The sequence below is a fragment of the Vidua chalybeata genome, chromosome 19 (assembly GCF_026979565.1).
Source record: "Vidua chalybeata isolate OUT-0048 chromosome 19, bVidCha1 merged haplotype, whole genome shotgun sequence".
Classification (NCBI taxonomy): Eukaryota; Metazoa; Chordata; class Aves; order Passeriformes; family Viduidae; genus Vidua; species Vidua chalybeata.
Window position 1 is genome coordinate 9,827,461 of NC_071548.1, and position 19,124 is coordinate 9,846,584.

At 38.8% G+C, this 19,124-nt stretch overlaps 1 protein-coding gene across 1 annotated transcript in view; it reads left to right on the forward strand.

Annotated features, from left to right (window-relative positions):
• Positions 1 to 17,349: 17,349 nt before the first annotated feature.
• Positions 17,350 to 19,124, forward strand: part of PITPNC1 (phosphatidylinositol transfer protein cytoplasmic 1) — a 40,441-nt gene continuing 38,666 nt past the window's right edge. Inside the window, exon 1 of the mRNA XM_053960285.1 lies at positions 17,350 to 17,605. Within this exon, the coding sequence (XP_053816260.1) occupies positions 17,516 to 17,605 (90 nt within the window). The 5' untranslated portion in view covers positions 17,350 to 17,515. The remainder of the gene's footprint in view (positions 17,606 to 19,124) is intronic.

The following is a 19,124-nucleotide window of genomic DNA, read 5'->3' on the forward strand; positions in this document are numbered from 1 at the left end:
AAAATCCTATCCTCCTCAGGAAAAAACGTGTTTTCCTGATCAGAAAATTGAAACATCCCATGACTACAAGTGCAGGAATCCTGGCAGCCCCAGTTGTGCTCCACATTTTATTAGGAATGACATCAGTAGATGTTGGGACCTTTTTGTTTTGCTGCTCGTGCTCTCCTGTAGTGGCTGCAGTCCTGGAATTGATGGCCCGTGGAAGCTTTTGCTGCCAGGAATGGGGGAAATATGCAAATATAATAATCTTCTGAATCATCTTGTAGAAGGCATTGCTGTAGTCTGAGGCAGAGTTTTAAGCCATCAAAACATGCAAATCACGTTTGTGTGAGTGACACAGTGAGGGTGTCCCTGTGCTTAAGTAGGGCATTACTCAAAATAGTACTATTCCAGCTTTCCATGGGAAAGTACTTTCTGTTCAGTGAGATGTTTTCTTTCTCTACCTAGTCATCAAAAACACCATCAATCCCATTTCCAGTGAGGCAAGCTTCTGTGGAATGTGACATTCCTTACTTCTCTTACTTGATAAGAGCTGTAGACCTAGATTTGTACAGAGTGCAACACATAATTTATTAAAATAAAATTATTTCTTTATGCTTGAAAAAGGGCTTGTTCAGAAGAACTTGGCGCCAAAAATTTCATTTTCTGGCTAGATGCAAGAGATGTAAATTCACTCTTTCTGTAGTTTTCATGCACCTTAATGCAGAGAAGGAAATAGGAGTGTGTTTGTTGGAGTCATTATATAGAGTATATGGTTGGAACTAGTTGAAAGGTAGCCTCCTGCTGCTCTTTATGTTGAAGAAAAGAACATTATTACAGCAGACAATGGCCAGATGATATTTCAGAATTTATATATTACAGAAATAGAATATATTGTGCACATTATAATCATGCTACCAACTTAGTGAATGTTTTTGCTGGAATTACCAACATAAATTAAAATCTATACAGGCTATAAGCGTATTATTCACATATTATTCAGCTGCCTTCCTGGACAATCAGGGTTGATCTTCTTTCCTTTGCATGCATGGAATTTGTGTAGGCATCAAGAATTTCATGCCAATAAATGAGGTGACTGTTAAACAACATCCAGTGAACAGAGGTGATGACACTTTTTCCCCCTCAGTATCCCATAGTGTAATTGCACACAAATATATCATTGCTTATCTGGATCTAAATAGAAGCTTTAGGACCTGATAGAACACAGGAATGGGTTCATTTTTATGTCACTTTACATCACTTCAGTTTGTGTCCTGTGAAATAAAATGTTGGCACTTATTTTTTCAGTTTCTATAACCATTAGGATGACCATTAGCTTAACCATTTAGGATGATCCACCAATTCAGTTTGAAGCACAAAATGGGGTGTATTCATGCAAGTATTAGTCCTGGTGTATGTGTCCTGATGAACACCAAATTAATAGTTTGGGTCACAGAGGTTAAAAGGAATTTCAAGTGCTGCTTTAATAAGGACAGACAGGAACATCTTTTGATACCTTGTACTGAATTTAAGCAGTTGCCTATCTGATATACTTTATAGTGGTGCCCGCTCCGCTTCCATAATTATGGGCCTGTCAGCATTTCCATTACTAACCCCTATATTACAGCTGAAAATATCACTCCAGGATGAAGTTTTGTACAAAGCCTTTCAGCTGTGAACGAAGAAGCTTTCAAAATTAATTTTGCTGCTTCTCCAATTTAAAAAATGAAGTTTTGCTGTTGCTTGCTCTACCCTGTATTAATGTCTTGTTTTCAGAAAAAAAACCCCACAGGGTCAAAATACTGATGTTTGTTTCCTGTAGCATGAATATAACACATTGAAAAGATAAGAACTGAAAGCTGAGTGCTTTTATTTAACCACAAAAAAAAGCACAAGCAGGAAAAAGCACATCTGCAAGCTGCCACTCTGAGCTCAGAGCCACCTCACTTCATTTTCACCTGTCTGCAAAGATTTCAGTAGCCTCTATCCTTTTGCAGAGTTTCCAAAACAGCAGGGAAATTATAATTTTGTTACCAATGTAGACTGATTTTTTAATTGTTATTTAAGAGTTCAAGGGCACTTAGAATTAGGCAGTGCCAAAACTAATGTTGCTCATACAGTTTTGGTTTGCCTGCTTTTTGTATATATTTTCCATAAAACTGGCATATATTTGCCATATAACTGAAAAGGCTGGATGAGGCTGGTGTGAACATGTTTTCACTATCTAATTTTTTTGTCTTTTTTTCCACTAACTTACATCTCTGAAACTGTAAGCAGTGTCTACCATGGCTTTGAGTGATGCTTATCACTGAAGTGTCTGAATGTTTACTAAATATTAATCAATTTATTTTCATTACACTTTCGTAAATGAACAAGTTCTATAATTTTGCAGATGACAAAAGTTTGTATTGAGACAATAGTTGAAAATACTCACCTTTTTTGAGTATTTAACACCTGGAGCTTGGTTTTGCAGGGTGGAATTGGAAACACAGTTCTCATAGACTTAAGCAGCTGGCAATCTGGTAAATATTTAGCATTTCTCCAAGTCAGATCTCTTGTGTCAAGTGGGGTACCCAGATGATGAGGAACAAGAGAATAGCAATTGCTTGTGAAAAACGTGGGATTAAGTGATTTGCTTTGTGTTACCTCCACTGCTTAAATGTCATCATTCCTCATCCTTCTGCATCACGGCTGGGCCCTCGTGCTGGCGATGCCCAGAGGATTCACGCTCATGTGGAGTCCTCACTTCATGTGACCTTGAGCTGGCACTGTTTGCCCTTCCCAGAATGTTTTTCAGCACTTCAGCAAATGGAGCAGAAGCCCTATGTAAAATCATCCACATTAGTATGCAACTGCCTCAGATAGGGAGAAGAAGTGGTACATGATTATTTAATTGTGCCAGTGTTTAGGTACCCAAGTGCATTTAGCTCCAATCAGACTCCCATCCCTTTCCGTAGCTCCTGACTGCCTGGCTTTACAAGCTGAGTACAATTTCCTTAAGCATAGTTTTTGTCTGTAATTATCTTGGGGGATTTTGCAAACTTCTGAGAAAAAAGGAGCTTGACTATGATAGAATCACAGAATGGCTTGGGTTGGAAAGGACCTTTAAAGGTCATCTGGTCCCCACCCCTTGCCATGGGCAGGGCCATCATGTGATGTGCCATCATCTGGCCTCATGTGAGCTGCTGGCTCTTATCACCAGTGCTGGAACCTTGGGATGCACTGCACAGGCTGCTGCACTTGAGATAATGGAAGTAATGGATAAAATGAACATTTTGAATGTACACAGTACCATATGATAGAAGAGAACAAGCAATAGAAAAAAGTCCGTGATAAAGAATATGAGAAACATATATCCTAAATATGGTAGGATCTGTGAGAGTGTGAAGTAAGAACAGAGTATTTTGATAATTCTTATGGAAAGCCCTAAAAAGCTTCTTTGAGAATATGGAGCTGTATTTGCAAAGACTTAAATTTAAAGGTTTCTATTTAGCCAAGGGATTTTCATGCATAAGTATTTATGCAAAGACTACATGTCTGTTGAATTTCAAATTCCTTTCCTAGCTCCCTGTAGGCATAAGAGCCTTCTAAAGAAAAAAAAAAAACTGACATTTATTTCCAATACAATGAATCATTTTTATTTAATAATTGCTATTATTTTTACCAGCAACTGAAACATTCCAGAGCCATTTTCATTGTGGCTTCTGAGCCTGAAGTAGACACAGTAAAACATCATACAACTAAAATTCAGTGGAGTTTTTACCAGCAAGAGAAGAATCTCTTGTATTGGCTGTTGTTAGCCAGTTAATGACTGGTCATCTGTTACTTTCTCTGCTCATACTTTAGATACAAATCTCTTCAATGTAAGTGGTTCATTTTCATATTAATGTTACTTTTACTGATAACATGAATTTTAAATACAATTCTGGTAACAGAAAAATACTACTACATATTTACACAATACACTGATTATGTCAGTGTTAAAAGAAACAGTTGATGATAACATAAACCTGTGTTTTACTTAACTGGCAATAACCTGCTGCAGTATCAACATCATTGTTAGCAATATAAACAGACAGCTAGTAAATACACAACACATGCACTAAAGTGCCTTCATTGGAATTACTGTCAGAGCAAGACTGGATTAAGTCAAACTGCCAGCTGCTTTTGATATTTCAGGCCAGATTCAGCAAGACAGTGGCCGCTGTCTAGTCAAATACAGATCAGCAGGAGATGAGAATGGGTATTTGGCTTCAGTTATAAGCTCCTTTATCTTTTGTTCTAAAAAACAGTAATAAAACAGAAGTTATAGTTAAGAAAAGCTAAGAGAGAGCTAAGAGAATAGGGACAGTCCTGAGGGCAATATTGGGTTGGTTATCTCCACCTGGCTTGCCTGCAAACATTGGCCTGAGTGTTGGAAACAATCTCACCATGGGAGCACAGAGCAGTTCAGCCAACGAGCCAGCCCACACTGAGCTCACACTGCAGTCCATGTCTGTGTTATTCTTTATCTTTTTCATCTTGTTTCACAGGTTAATTATTTGATAGCTCTTAAAACTCATCTTCTTTCAGCATCTTTTTCATATAACCTTCAAAACCACATCTAATCCTTCATTTCAAGAAAATTCAAGGCAGTTCCACTTCTTTGAGCTTCTCACTTAATAACTAGTCATACAAATCTTTAGGCTGATGGTGTTCTCTGAGAGACTGAGATGAATTTTTTCTATCTTTCACTTTATTTCTAAAAACAGCACATTTTTTTCATAGTTTTGAATTCTTGTAGGGGCAATTGCAATTTTAGGAATTCCAATGAAGTTGTTGTGATGTGTAAAAAATCATTTTGAGGATGATACGCAACAGTAACTGAGAATTCATTTAATGTCACTTTTTCCTTCTGTTGTCATTGGAAGAAGAAATGTCACTCAACTGGCCTTAAGGAAACATTTGGTCTATGGATGAGTGGAGAGGCAAGCGTGTCTCTACAAGTTTCCCTTCAGGATTGCAATTCTAGACTTGAGAAAGTGCATATTGTGCTTCATTGTTTCCCTAAATGTGTGTCCTCACAAAGATGGGACAGTGGCACCACAGTGACGTCTGCAGTTACTCACGTGGCAAAGGTACTAAATGCAGAAAACCTTTCACATCATTCTGACTTCACAGGCACCTCAGCTGCAAAGATAAAAGCATCCATTTTGTAAAGGCTGAGAGTTTTGTGATATCAATCTCACCAATGGATAGAAAAGGACAGGAAAGAAAAGGAACTAAAAATGGAATGGCAAGGAATGGTGTAATATTTCAACCCTGCAGGGCTGCCTTCAATAGTAAGTGGAAAACCAATGCTAGTTTGATCTTCCTGTTGTAATGAAATTACTGAATTATCCTTTCATGCCCACAGATTAAAAAAAAAAAAAAGAAAACTTGATTGTTCATAGGTATTTATTGACATGAATGACCTTTAGCCATCCTGGCTGTCTTTATGTCAGGGAAGTCAGTTGTTGAATTGCTGGGGCTGTCAGGGCTTTGTGGCACAGTTGAGAACTGGAATAACTATATAAATAGCAGGCCTCAAATTCAAACCTTCTGGCTGTAGAAGAGTGTGTTGTGTCTCTGTAGCACACATCAGGTCTGAGAGCAAAAATGGAAGGTCTATTTTTAAGAAAAAGAGCCTTCCCAAATTAAGGCAGCTACATGAGAGTTTGAGTCTCCAGTTTGTGGGTTCTGGCACCAAAAATGAAGTGAGTTTCAGGGAGTCACCTGCAGTCACGGTGTTCTCTACCAGTCCTGTGCTTGGTGCTGCTCAAGCAGTTTCCTAAATTTTGTTAGGAGGCCACCAAGAGCCAGATCCATAAATGATCCATAATGCTGCATAGTCATCCTTGTTCTATTTCTGATTAAAAAAAAAAAAAAATAGAGAGAGAGAGAGAGGATGGTAGAAGTCTGCCATGAGAGCTGGGATTTGTACCTTTGGTGGGAACTCTGATGCAGATTTGCTCCATGTGGAATTTTCTGGCCTTCATGAAGGCAGCATCGACAGGTAATATAGGACATACTGTATGAACCCAAGGCTGAAATTCATACTTCATTTATTTTCTTCCACTCACTGTAATTCAGGTGCTAGAATGCAAGTCTTTTATTTGTTCTCAGTAGCTCAGGAAGAACTGGGCAATGGGAATCCTCTGAGCTGTGAAAGAAGAGCCCTGACCCGTCACTAAAACCAATTGAATTAAACACAGTTTGCCCTTTTGAAAGCCCTGTTTGGTTGTGGGATCTAAGCTTTTGTACTCTCTGTTGATGGTCATTATGTGTTTGTGTGTTAGAAATTATTGGAAGAATGAGAAAATAAAGCAATAATCAGTCATGATTGCCAGATTCTGTAGTTTTAATGCCACTAAGTGCCATGGGAAAATGACATGAAAGCACTTGTCATCCAGCAGCCCTGAATACAACCTTCCATCTTTCCTTGCCCTAAACCAGCTTTTTTACAACATTAACTTCTCTTCTGTATTTAGGCCTCACTTTAAACACCTTAAATATTTTTCAATAGTAATTATCCATTTTGCAATTTAAATTTAAAGAAACAAGTTGGAAAAAAAAGTTTCTTTTGATTTTTTCCTTTCCACCCCCTTTTTGGCATTACTTATTCTTAAGACCACTGCATTATATGTTCTATTTTATTGTATATCTTGAGTGCTTTTTCTTTTCTAAAGTAACTTCATTTCTGTGTGTTATTTGTTTATTTAGTGTGAGTTATTGATGATTCAGATTATATCAGGTGGCTGTAGAGCTAACTCAGAATCACAAGAGAATGGGCACATGGCAGGTTTAGTATGGTCAACTAGAGTATACAGAGTATAAAGAATATAGTAGGTAGTAGAATATATACATAAACCTTGTGTGCATTGATGGATCCCACTGGGAATGCCAGAATTCTTCCCACATATTGCCCTACTTGCCAGCATTTGTGCTCACAGCAAGATGACCACTTGGCTCCAGCAGAAGTGACACTGTGAGCTTCCCACAGAGCCAAACTGGTGGCTGCCTCGCAGTGACAATTGTGACCAGTTGAGGCAGCAAACTGCTCATTACCATCCTTTCAATCAAAGAGTAGAATTAGATGCATTAACTTATTTGGGTTTAACTAATTGTCTGCAGCCTGAATAGAATAAGGTATTAAAGAAGCACTGCTCAGACTGGTTGACTGTGGTGGCTTTGCTAATCCAAGATTGGGACGTAGGTGTATCAGATGCTGAGGATCAAGGAAGGTGCAGCTGAGGAATATCCCTGCTCTGCCCTGTTGCACTGTGTAGCTTTAATTTGTGTGTCTGAGGTGCTGGAGACAGTTCAGCCGTGGCAATGAGGAATTCAGAGTGCCCAGATGGTTATCTGTCCCTCAGGAGAATCCTGCAGTCCATACAGAGCACAAGGCAAAACAACCACAAGAAAAAAAAGAAAAAGAAAAAGAAAGAAAGAAAAAAAAATTAGGTTTCCAGGTTGGATAATTAACCATTAACATTCCTTATATGTATTCATTCTGGGAATGAATGTGAGAGATGGAGGAATGGAATATTCTAAAGATTAACAAGTGTCTGGAAAGTGACAGTGTGGATCCTGCAGGAACAGTTTGCCATGAGCTCCCACTAAAGCTGTTCCCTGAACTACTTTGCTAAAATCTTCCTAGTCAAGCTCCCAGGCCCAGCATGAAATACCACATGTTAGAGGTTTCACTGTTTTGGTAACACCTATCAGGCAGTGCGACATCCTCTCCCTCTCTTCCCACCCCAAAAGTTTTCAAATAAGGGAGAGAGATTTAAAACAAATCTGAGAAACTGTCCACAAGAGCAATTGATTTGTTAGTGAGGAAATTCTTCAACTAGCATTTACCCAGCCTTTGAGCTGCTGGAGAAATCCCTGAGTATTCCCATTAAAGCATGGCATTATCTAGTTAACAAAGCTGAGAGTTCATAAAGTGTTTAGACTAAAAAATTTTGTCATAAAAATGTTTCAGAATCACAAGCCTGTAAAAATAGTAGAAATTATCTAAACCACTATAAAAGCAATGTTTCAACTTAAAAGTAATGCAGACATGTACTGATATAAATGTTTGACTGAACCACATGCATTTAAAAGTATGTTAGACTAAAATTAGATTACTGACCAACCTGTGAGACCTATTTGGGCATGGACATTTTTAGTGAATTTCATTCATGTTTTAATATTTTCTTCCATCTTTTTTTCCGTAATTATACCTTTTTGTGTTTTCCAAGGAATAATTTACACATATGCACATGACATATGTCAAAGAATTCTCTAAGTTTGTCTGAATTCTTTATTTTTATGAAAAGTAATAGAGAAGGTCAAGCTGTGTTGCCATGCAACAAGTTTGTGGTCTTGCTGTCTGGTCTTTCTGCACGCTATAAAAAAATCAAAAATGGAGGAGATAAAGAGCTTTCATTGGGTTGCCACTGCTGCAGCACTGAGAGCCACTTCCTCTCTGAGTGTGAAGCAATGACAGGAGCGTTTGGGGAGTAGAAGGCCCTGGGTGGCAGGAAAGGAAGTGATGATCTCTTTGTAACTGTATTTTTAGACTCTGGTGAGGAGATGTTTTTGTTCAGCTTGTGTGTGTGTGGTTTTTGTTTAGGGTTTTGTCAATTATTGAAGTCTACAGCAGAATGCTTTACATTAATCCTCTGATTTTTTCCAAATCCAGCTTTTTACAGGGTGTGTGCACTTCAAGTCCTTGAGCTACATGTATTCTATTTCAAACATGTGTCTTAGCAGATTCCAGCCTGGAGTACTCACGTAAACAGTGCTCCCATGACTGTCTCAGAGCACTGTGCTGGTCTGAGGGACTGCAGGAAGAAAACCAGGTTCTCTATACATAATTCTTATCTATTTATGCATTTTGTTGTTATGGCTTTCAGCTCTATTCCCTGGTGCTGCAGTACTCCATGAACTCTTATACCCAAAGGATCGGTTCCAAGTGACGCAGCTGGCTCTAACTAATGAGGAAGTGGTTAACTGGAGAAGGGAGTGCAGGAAGGCTGTTTGTTCACTTACGTACAAAGCTCTCCGCAGTCAACAGGAGAGGCTTTCCATTGGACTCAACAGGATCTGTTCCAGCTGAGGTGGCCTTTTGGAAACTTCCAAGTACAAAGAAGTTTCCAAAAGGACATATCACAAAACAAAATTCTCATGGCAGAATGAAAGACAGTCCCACTTAGAGGTATTGAGAAAATGATTTATCTGTTACTGATGGTGTACAAGCTACTTCAGAAGGCTGCACAGTCTAGCACAGAACCAGGAGCCGCTCATTCCTCTGCCATTCCTGGTGATCATTATTTCTGGTTTTGATATCCAAAGGGGTAAGGCAAGGATATCTGTCCTAGAAGAGTTTTCTTGTTCCCTGGTGCATGGTCAAGGCCCCCTTAGTCACACTGGATTCTCTCAGATTCTGATATCTGAGCTGATAAATTGCCAGTTGTGTCTTACAGCCCCTGCACAATCAGACTGCAGGTAGCTCTGTGGAATATAGCGATATATATTTGTTGTATAAGCTTGAGAAATTATATTCCATTTTACCCAAACATTATCACCCTCTCTAATCTTCTTAAGTATGATGAACCCACGTAACTCTTCTGTGTTGGTTATAAAATCTGCAGGTTTTAAATCCTGCACCTCCCTCTGCACTGTTTCCAGGTTCTGTCCCAGAGGAAATGCTGTGTTTGTGTAATGTTCTAGACTTCCCTTACAGAACACTAAAACCAGATAAGCACTGGTGGAGTGCCTAATGCTGTGGCCCCATCTGGCAAAAACATCTGGAGAACATACAGCTTCACATTCCTGGATTATGATAAAATTGAATTAAGCCTATAGATTCCCTTGTCAGGAATTTTTGGCCTTCATCCTCCCTTTAGTCTACATGTGGTATGGAAAGAATGTCTGCTCTGGAAGTTTTCAGTCAGGAATGTGGTCCTTCCTGGAAATTTTGCTTATACTTACGTAAGAGCTGCTGTTCTGCGTCGTGCTGGAAGGCAGCAATTCTGCTTAGCTGTACATCATCAGAGAACTTGCACCTTCAAGGTGGAGAAGTTTGAAATGACAGGTTGTGTGCTCTAACTCTAGACAAACACGTGAGCACCCTGACACCTCCAGCGTGTGCACCCCCAGATGTCACAGCTGCTTTTTGTTCTGCAGCAAAACCCAGGTTCCTGCCCAAGAGTTTATTTGGCTGCAGCTTTGATTTTCCATAAGTCAGTATCAGGCAAGCAGATTTCTCCCCTAAATGTCCTCCCAAGATTTGTTACAGATTCTTGCATGTAACAGAGGCACAGGTACAAAAGTAATAAGTTCCTATGGTAGTGATTCATTTCAGCATGGGGGCATTTTGTCACAGATATATAGAGTAGGTACTTAAATTGCAAATATTTGTTCTAATTAACTAAAATGGAAAACTTATATCTTCTTTCAGTATTAGTGTTGAGACTTCAGTATATCTTAAAAATCTGGGGAGGAAAGTATGTCTTAATTTCCTTCTTATGCAATTGCTGTCATGTGCTTCCTTCCATCAGATGACTTCAGATAACCTTAATATTTCCATCATCCTGATCCCTGGGTTAGAGGTAGAGATGCAGGAGTGACCTCAACTATTTACAGTCACTGGGTTCTTTATAACATTGTTTTTATCTACAGGACGCAGGAATAAAACAAGTGCATTTTAAAAATTTAATTGAAGTCAGTTTTATTTTAGAAGATCAGAAAGTAGGATGAAGTATTTCTGATAATAAAATGAAATATTCTGGACTGTGAATATATTTTTATTTCACTGTAAGTAGCAAACAAAATTTCATTTTCTTCTGAATAAAATATCAGAACGCAGATTGGATTTGTCTTGTTCAGCTTGTTACTACTAAGTACTAAATTCTGATGCTGTTTTATTCATTGTAGATTGTGCATACTAAGAAAGTTCTCATTTTTCCATATTTATAAGCAGAATTATGTTGCCTAAAATGCGTTGTAAGGAACTTGCTTGCCAAAAAATGTAATTGCAGAATTATTCCCTCCTGTGATTCTGACAAAGTTTATGGAATCCTTTGTAGTCTCTTTGGTGCTTCTAAACTCAAAGTTTACTCAAATTTTTTTCTGAAAGCATTGAATTCTCTGCACTTGAAAGTTGATGGTGTTGGCGTGAGAGAGATTTTTCAAGTCGTAAAAATGAGTAATTACTGAAGAAGAGTAATTAGAGAAAAGGAGCCTGAGGGGAAAGAAGTTCTACTTAAACATTAAGCAAATACCATTAGCCATGCAAAAAGAGAAAATCATTTCTAAAAGCATGAATAGATGCACACGTGTTTGGTCCATTTATAGTTAAAGATAAACCTAACTCTCAAGTCTATTTCTGCACTTCATTGAATTTTGAAAGGGTCAAAGGACGTATGAAACTCTGAATACTCCCAGCTTAAACTGAACTGAATTAAAATAACTAAATTTTTTAAATCCTGCACTTCACAGAAGTCAACCTCCCTGTTCAAAGCCAGCTTTGCAGCCCAGCCCTTTGACACATTGTGTGGCTGGCTGGCCACAGCACATCCCAGCTCTGGCCAGCTGAAATATGTGTTTAATATGCAGGGCACACGAGTCAGTTTCTTCTCTTCCCCCCCACAAATCCTGTTCGTTTTAATGGAAAAAACATGTAACAGCTTTTGCTGTCAGGTTTAATAGAGCAAGCTTCTCATCACCATCACTGGGCCATGGAGAATGTCACATTTCCCTGTGAGTGAAACAGAGTCCTGTACCACCCCACGTGCAGGGCTCGTGCCTGCTGCTGGGAAGAGATTGGTGACAGGGATCAAGAAGAATGCCCTCGCTTTTCCACTCTGACTGTTCTTGGAATATCTGAAATGGAAATAGTGTTTTCCTGGAATATCAGCAAAAAGGTTTATGTCACTGAGAAACCTTTAGTAACCTCTACAAAAATTATGTTGCAGTTTTACTTCATTTTACTGCATTCTAAGTTAAAATTTTAAGATATTTACTGAACAGCTCCTTGAGCTTCAGGCTTTAAATTAGCAACGATCTCATGAATGAATTGTGACAAACAAATAAAATATGTTTTTGCCTTAGAAAAAGATTCAATGATGTTTGATCGTTATCAAACTGATTGTGCACTGTAAAGCAGAGTGAACTCTGCATGAAAAGCAGGAAGCTGGAATCAAGGCAGGACATGTTTGCAGACAATCAGAGCAGGTAGTCATAAACAGGGCTGAGAAGATGTGGAGAGTGGTCAGTGTGCAGCACTGACAGACTGCTCAAGACACACAGTGAGTCCCTTTTAGCTGTTCTTTATGTGCACAGAGGACTTTTGAGACAGCCTCCGGAAATGTATCTGCATTCCTTGCAGGAAATACATGGATAAATCTACATAATAGAGTATCATCAGTATTTATGTACAAAGCACATAGTGTACATGCTTGAAAAATGTAACCAGCTGACTCACTGTAAAATATTGTTAATAAAAACTGATTCTTAAAAATTGTATGAGCTTGTACACTCCAGATAAACAGCTGGCTTTTCTCAATAGCACAGCTGGTCTAGAAGCATAAAATGACTACAATTTGAACAGGACATGAGCTATATTTGGCAAACCATTTGCATGAAAGCTGAACATTTGCAGCTTAATTTTAATTTATTTTAATTTCCATTGTACACCTATTAAGCAGAGATCTAGACCTGCTCTATTTGGTTTCAGTAGATCTTGTTTAGCTGTAAGCCACTATGTGCCAGGGTATTGTAAACTTAGAGTGGGCCATGTTGCTTCAGCTGAAAATACCAGAGGAAGATACTGACTTTCAACATCTATTGTGTCATTGCTGAACTGCCATTCACGGGAATTTAGGCAGATAAAGGATCTCAAGGATGTAATTTCTTCCTTGAAAAGGCAAAGCAAACATGAAAGCAGTAAGAATGGCACTTCACAGCATGCAAAAATCAACTGTTCCTTCTGCAACTGTTAGTTTGTGAGGCTACAAAAGCATGTTCCCATGAATTTGGGTAACAGTAAAGAATACTGCTGATGCAAGTCAGCAGATGTGTAGTGCTTTGTGATTCAGAGATGCATGCAGAAATTAGTTGAAAGAAAAATTTCAAGCTCAACTCTAAACTCTGACTGGTCAGATTCTTTATATATTACTGCAGGGAGTAACATTTATACCACCAAATAATTTGCATGATTTGCTGGGGCCTCAAATCACTACAGTGAATTATGCTGAGATTTAGACTTTAGGACCTAGATGTTTGGTGTTATTCCTTGATTGATCATTTGTATAGATAAAAACAGATTTCCCTTTGAGGACAGTAATTTAGAAGCCTACCTTTCCTCCTGGAGCTACTTTCTCATATTTGTGCCTTGGGGACAGCCATTTAAAGTACCAGTTCATAAAAACTTCTTTGCACTTTGGATGTTTCTACATGACAAAGAGAATGCAGTGCAAAGGTGCCTGGTTTGCTCTAAACATCTTAGCTTAGAAACAAGAAGTCAAACAATGTATTAATGCAGGCTCCACACTGCTGTTTGGCCAGGCTAAAGGAGATTTAGGGTCAGGTCAGCAGGCTGGGAATCTGCACAGCACTGCACTGGGCCGTAAGAGCCAGCCCCTTTTGCCTTCTCTGTTTACTATTCATGCTTTCCTTGCAGAATTTCCCAAGCAGTCGAACCCAGCAGTCCTCTTTTCACAGGACCCTAGCCCACAATGTCATTATTTTACCAGGAAAATCACTATTTTGGAAATATAAACCGTTATTTTCACACTGGTAAATTGTGCTACATAAGAGAGACTTCCAAGTTCAAATTTACATTTCATTTATTTTCTTCCTGCTTTCTTTTCTGCCTCTCTAGGAAAAAAAGGATTATTTCAGTGGCAAGTTTTCTTACTCTGCAGTGGTAACAAGTCTGACTGATTTCTCTCTGTAGCAATGTCCTGCAGTAAAACTTTGAGCTGGTGGTAATCAAGAGATACTCACCTCCATTGCTTGCAAAGTAGTGGCTCTGTGCCCCAGCTGAAACCAAACCAAACCAAATTCCTGATTCCAAAAGCAGCCAAGGAGGAGCCAATACAAACCCACCCATACATGAAAAATCAAATACCAGTACACTGCACATTCCTCTGTTCTTGTTAAAACCAATCTAGGAATGTTAATAACAAGGCAAACAAATCGCTTTGTCAGAAGCTGGAGCTTGTGTCATGGAAAAGAGTTCCTGAAATTATTGTTAATAGCCATGAATCATCACCTACAGGAGTCTGGGGATCAGAGGACACAGCCTCAGCGCTCCATCAGCCAGGGCTGTAATTGCCCACACATGAGGGAATGAGGATGCATCAGGATTCACCATTCCAGATGGAATGATGTCTAATAATACTAACATGAAGGATTTATAGTTAGTGGGGGAGATTAGAGAAACCACTTCTCTTTCAGTAATTATCATTAAGAATTAAAAAGAAATTACAGGTGTGTCTTGTGGTAACAGCACTGAGCTGGAATCACTAGATTGAGGCTAAATTCCCTGCTCTACCAGAGACATCTTTTTTAAGGTTGATGTATTAATTTCTCTTTCAATTAATCAAATATGAAATAAGGTTAATACTTTCTTTGCCTGTGTTTAGTATCTAAGTGGAAGCTTTTCATTTCTATAGCAGTGTAGGGCTTATGTCTTGATCAGGACCTGAAAACAATGCCCTGAACATCAAAACAAACACAATAGGAAACCTCAGTGTATCCTCCTAGACAAAGATATTTACTCAAGCAAGTACATTTCCAAACAATTTATTCCAGAGGTAAAATATCTCTGTAAAACTGCTGGGAGGAGATTGCTGGGAGTGACAGGCTGTGCATGTTTGGACAAGTAACTTACCTGGGGATCACCACGTTTGTCGTATGGTGGTCATTTGAGGAATAATCAGCAATTGTTTTCAATAATTCAAAACGTGGAAAAGTGATAAATAATATTCCTATTAATGCTTTTAGTAAAAAAAATAAAACGAAGTCCTGGGACACATTCACAAGGAGCACACAGAGCATCTTGCAAAGATTAAGACTTAAAAATAGATCAGAAATGTATCAATCAATTTTAAGATTGTTTTCTGTGAATGAGACAGCACTCTATAAATCAGAATTCCTTAATAAAATTGCTACTCTTTTGCCATAATCAATGCCCTTGGTTTCAGTGTAGCTGGACTGATATAACTTATAATGAAGCTGATGCATTGTATTTTCTTGCTAGAAATAAATCTTAAGTAAATTGAGGTCAATGACAAAAGAACTATTGCCATCAGTGGAGGCAGGGCTGAACCTTCAGAGTTGCCTTTGTGCATTAGGACAGATCTGTTTCATTTTAGTTGCTGCTTTTCTTCTTTTTTTCTGTTTTACTTTTGCAGTTTTCTGAGAACAGGACTAGCAGCCACTGGCGTGTTTTAGCATGAACCTGTGTGAGAAATACTTTCCACTGTCAAAATGCAGCTCACCAAACAATCATTACCTTAAGCAGGCAGAAAAGACACTCGGTGTCTTCTGGACTCTAGCTCCTCTCTGCAGGAAGGGATCTCACTACTGGCTTAGAACAGAAAATTGAACAAATTGAAATGGCAGCACCATCCCTGATGGTTTATTCTTGTTACAGAAAAGTAAATGTAGATGAAAGTGTTCAACCATTCTTTTGAATATGAGAATTATAAGATGAAGCCAGTGATAAATCTGTTACATTTTCTGTGAGCATTCAGATAAGAACTTCAAGGAGCAGTATGAAAATTTCAGATACAAGATCATTTTGGTGTAATTTCTCCTTTGAGAGAGTTTTATTTTTTATATTCCACCTGAAGTTTGAAAGTTTGTACTCTGAGACTTGCATGAAATCAAAACCTGAGCAATAGGCATTCAGGCTGAAAAAATTCAGACATGTTTGTACAAAGATTTCTTGTGCAGCTCCTGCTGGAGATGGTGGGAGCTCTACAAATGAAAGATGGGTGGGGTGGACCCCTTTTTAAATTTTTTTCATTTTTTCTTTTTTTTTTTTTTCCATCTATCTGAGGGATAAAAGTGCTTCTGGTCTTACTCATAATTTTAAACAAAATCAGTTTGGCCATCCTTATGCTGTTGCTAGCATGAACCTTGTTTCTTGTATGACTAAATCCCAACAGCAAACACCATCTGCCTGTTGAAGGAGCAGGCAAGTCACCACCAAGACAAAGTCTCACTCATTAGGGCTTAGGAAACATCAGGGCTGTTTTTCCACATTCTGTGCATTTGTTTATGGAAGTTCTTGCTCTGATATTGAATAAATTTTCCCCTATTAAACTGAAGAATTTACAAAGAGTTTTGCTCCAGATCCAAATTCATATCAGGTGCCATTGTGTGAAATTTTACTGAAGTCCTTGAAACAGTAGATGGTCTTGGAAAATTATCTTACAGCTAAGAACACAGAAATTCAGACTGTGATAGAGCGACATAAATAGTAGTGGCACATCAGTTTACCCTTGCAGGAATAATGTGTATCAATTACTGTTGTGAAATGATTCTTAAGTGCTATTTCTCCACAATATCCATAGGAACTAAGAAAAAGCTGTGACTTTTTATTCAGGCATTTAAATTCCAGCAAGTTCTAAAAGGCACATCTTTGCCTTGGATTTTATTAATGTAAATAGAAACATACACTTGAAAAAAATGCTATTTTATCTGAAATAATAGTTGTGCGCTCTCTGATTTAGTAAAGTACTATTATTTTGGAAGTTAACATTTTCCATTCTGCTCTAGAACGATTTTAACATTTTGTACAGTAGGTAGAAATAAATGAATAGCACACCAGAGTGCTAAGTTAGCTACTTTAAAGTATGTGTACAAATATGTTTCTTTGCTGAATGCAGCTGCTTTCCAGCAGGACTGCCCAGCCACTTCAGTCGTTGTGAAAGGTCACAGAATGGGCTGGGTTGGAAGGGACCTCAAAGCTCCTCTTGTTCCAACCCCTGCCGTGGGCAGGGATGTCACTCCCTGGACCAGGCAGCTCAGGGCCTCATTCAAGCTGGCTTTGAAGGTGGGTATTTCTACTGGGCTGGTGTCAGATCCATAGCTATGGAAAGTCATCGCCTGCAGAAGGCGAGGAGCAGTGGGGTTCCTGCAGGAGAGCTGTCCAGCAGTGGTGCCTTCTGTTCCCTTCAGCATCTTCCAAATGGGAGGCACCATGCTGGGCTGCCTGGATACCTTCTGTGAGATCGTGGGTATGACTGGAACGTGTGTGATTTTGAGCCTCAGCAGAGGAAAACCTTCCTTTAGGCACTGACTGTGCAGCATCTGGAAAGCAGTTGCTTTGACAGCAGTGACCCCATCTGCAGAGTGCAGTGGGCACAAGGCTTAGCCCCCTTAAACTTCTGCTCAGATTCATTTACAGTCTTTGGGATTTGATATCTCGCAAGCGTTTTATGGTGGGGTGGGTCCATGAAAGAACAACAACCACTGTTAACAAAACTTGGTGGTGTGGGGATATCTCTGGTTCATGTTGCTGGAGCAAATGAAGGCATCAGTACAACCCCACAGTTGCATTCATCTTGATATTTCTGAGCCAACATTTCCAACAGAAACTGAGGTGTTTGTATTTGATCATTAAAACTGAGAGCAAAATTGCAAAGAACTACGTGGACGTAGGAAATTTATATCTGCAATTATGAAACACTTTCCAGAGGTGTCCATGGCAACTAAAATTCATAACTTTATGGGATAACAAAAATCCCAATAGAGATCATGATCGAAATATTGACTTTATGTCAAACTGTAATTCCTCTCTCTACCCCTCATCTAACCTTTTCATATTCCACAGGATACAAATTACTGGCTTCTTCCTTTCCATTAGAAGATAAGAACCTTATCACCTTTCCTCTTTTCTGCCATCCTTATCACTCTACAGGCAGGAAGTCTGTGCTCCCAGGTGGTCTAATTGATACACATCTAATTAAAGGCAAAGCATTCTTCTCAACTTGTATTCAGCTTTTAAGTGCGTTGCTTTGATTTCAGAGGTGAAGAACAGCTCTGTGTGCCTGAAATTTACTCTTTTTCAAACTACTAATTGGTCAAATCAAATGTACTATAAACTTTGCCTTCACTGTGCACCAATACATTCATTTTTGTTAGAGAAAAAGAGAAAACAATTTGTCATGGTTCTAGTTAAAAGCTATGTGTGAGGTCTGCAGCTCTTCAGAGCCTTAGAGATTAGGACAAAATGTTCAAATACGATGAGATAGAGAAAAAGCATTCAGTAGAGACAAAGGCAGAGAAGTGGATTAGCAAGTAAAACAATTTTAGGACTTACTCTCTTAAATCAAGATGCAAGTTCTGAATTTCTTACCTTCTTGTGGCCTGTTGCTGTAGAGGAAAAAATTGGGTTTATGCAAAATTGAGGAACTAATATAGGGTGCCCTCCATCCTCCTATTCCTTATCATTTTGTTTAGTAAGACTGTCTTGTTGCCAGTTGCTAATAAGGTTTGTGAAGGTTTGGGGTTTTTTCTGAGCTCATTGTTCCTTTGATTTGGGCTCTTTAAAGTATGTGATAGGATTGCTGTTATAATATGCAATAACCACAAGAATCTCATCGAGTTTTCTGAGGACAGACTGTCACAAGCCTTTTGTTTGCTTATGCTGAGCTAGTACTTGGCAGCTTGTGTGATAGCTCAGCCATTCTCTAAATTAACAGGTTGTTCTTTGTGTATGAAGGGGGATTGATGTGACTGAAGTGATTAGCATGTATATGCCTAAACGAATTGCTCTGAGGGAGAGAGGGGTCCAATCAAGAAAACTGGATAGGTCCAGAGACCTATCAGAGTTGGAAGAACCCTGGTATGTTCAAGAGTGTGCAAAGGACTTGAGAATAAAATTTCAGACCAGAAAATGATTGGGAAAGTACAACTTTACTCTAAAACCTTTGTTCATGAAAGTTCAACAATGTATTTTTGTTAGATTTCTTTGGAGGCAAAAGCCCTGATGCAGATACAAGACATAGTGAGAAAAAAGTCAAGTGCAACAATTTGTTTTTCAGTGATAGCAAAGTTGGGCCAATTCTCACAGTGTTTGGCTTCCTAAGTTACTTGAGAGTCTATAGAAAAATGAGCAT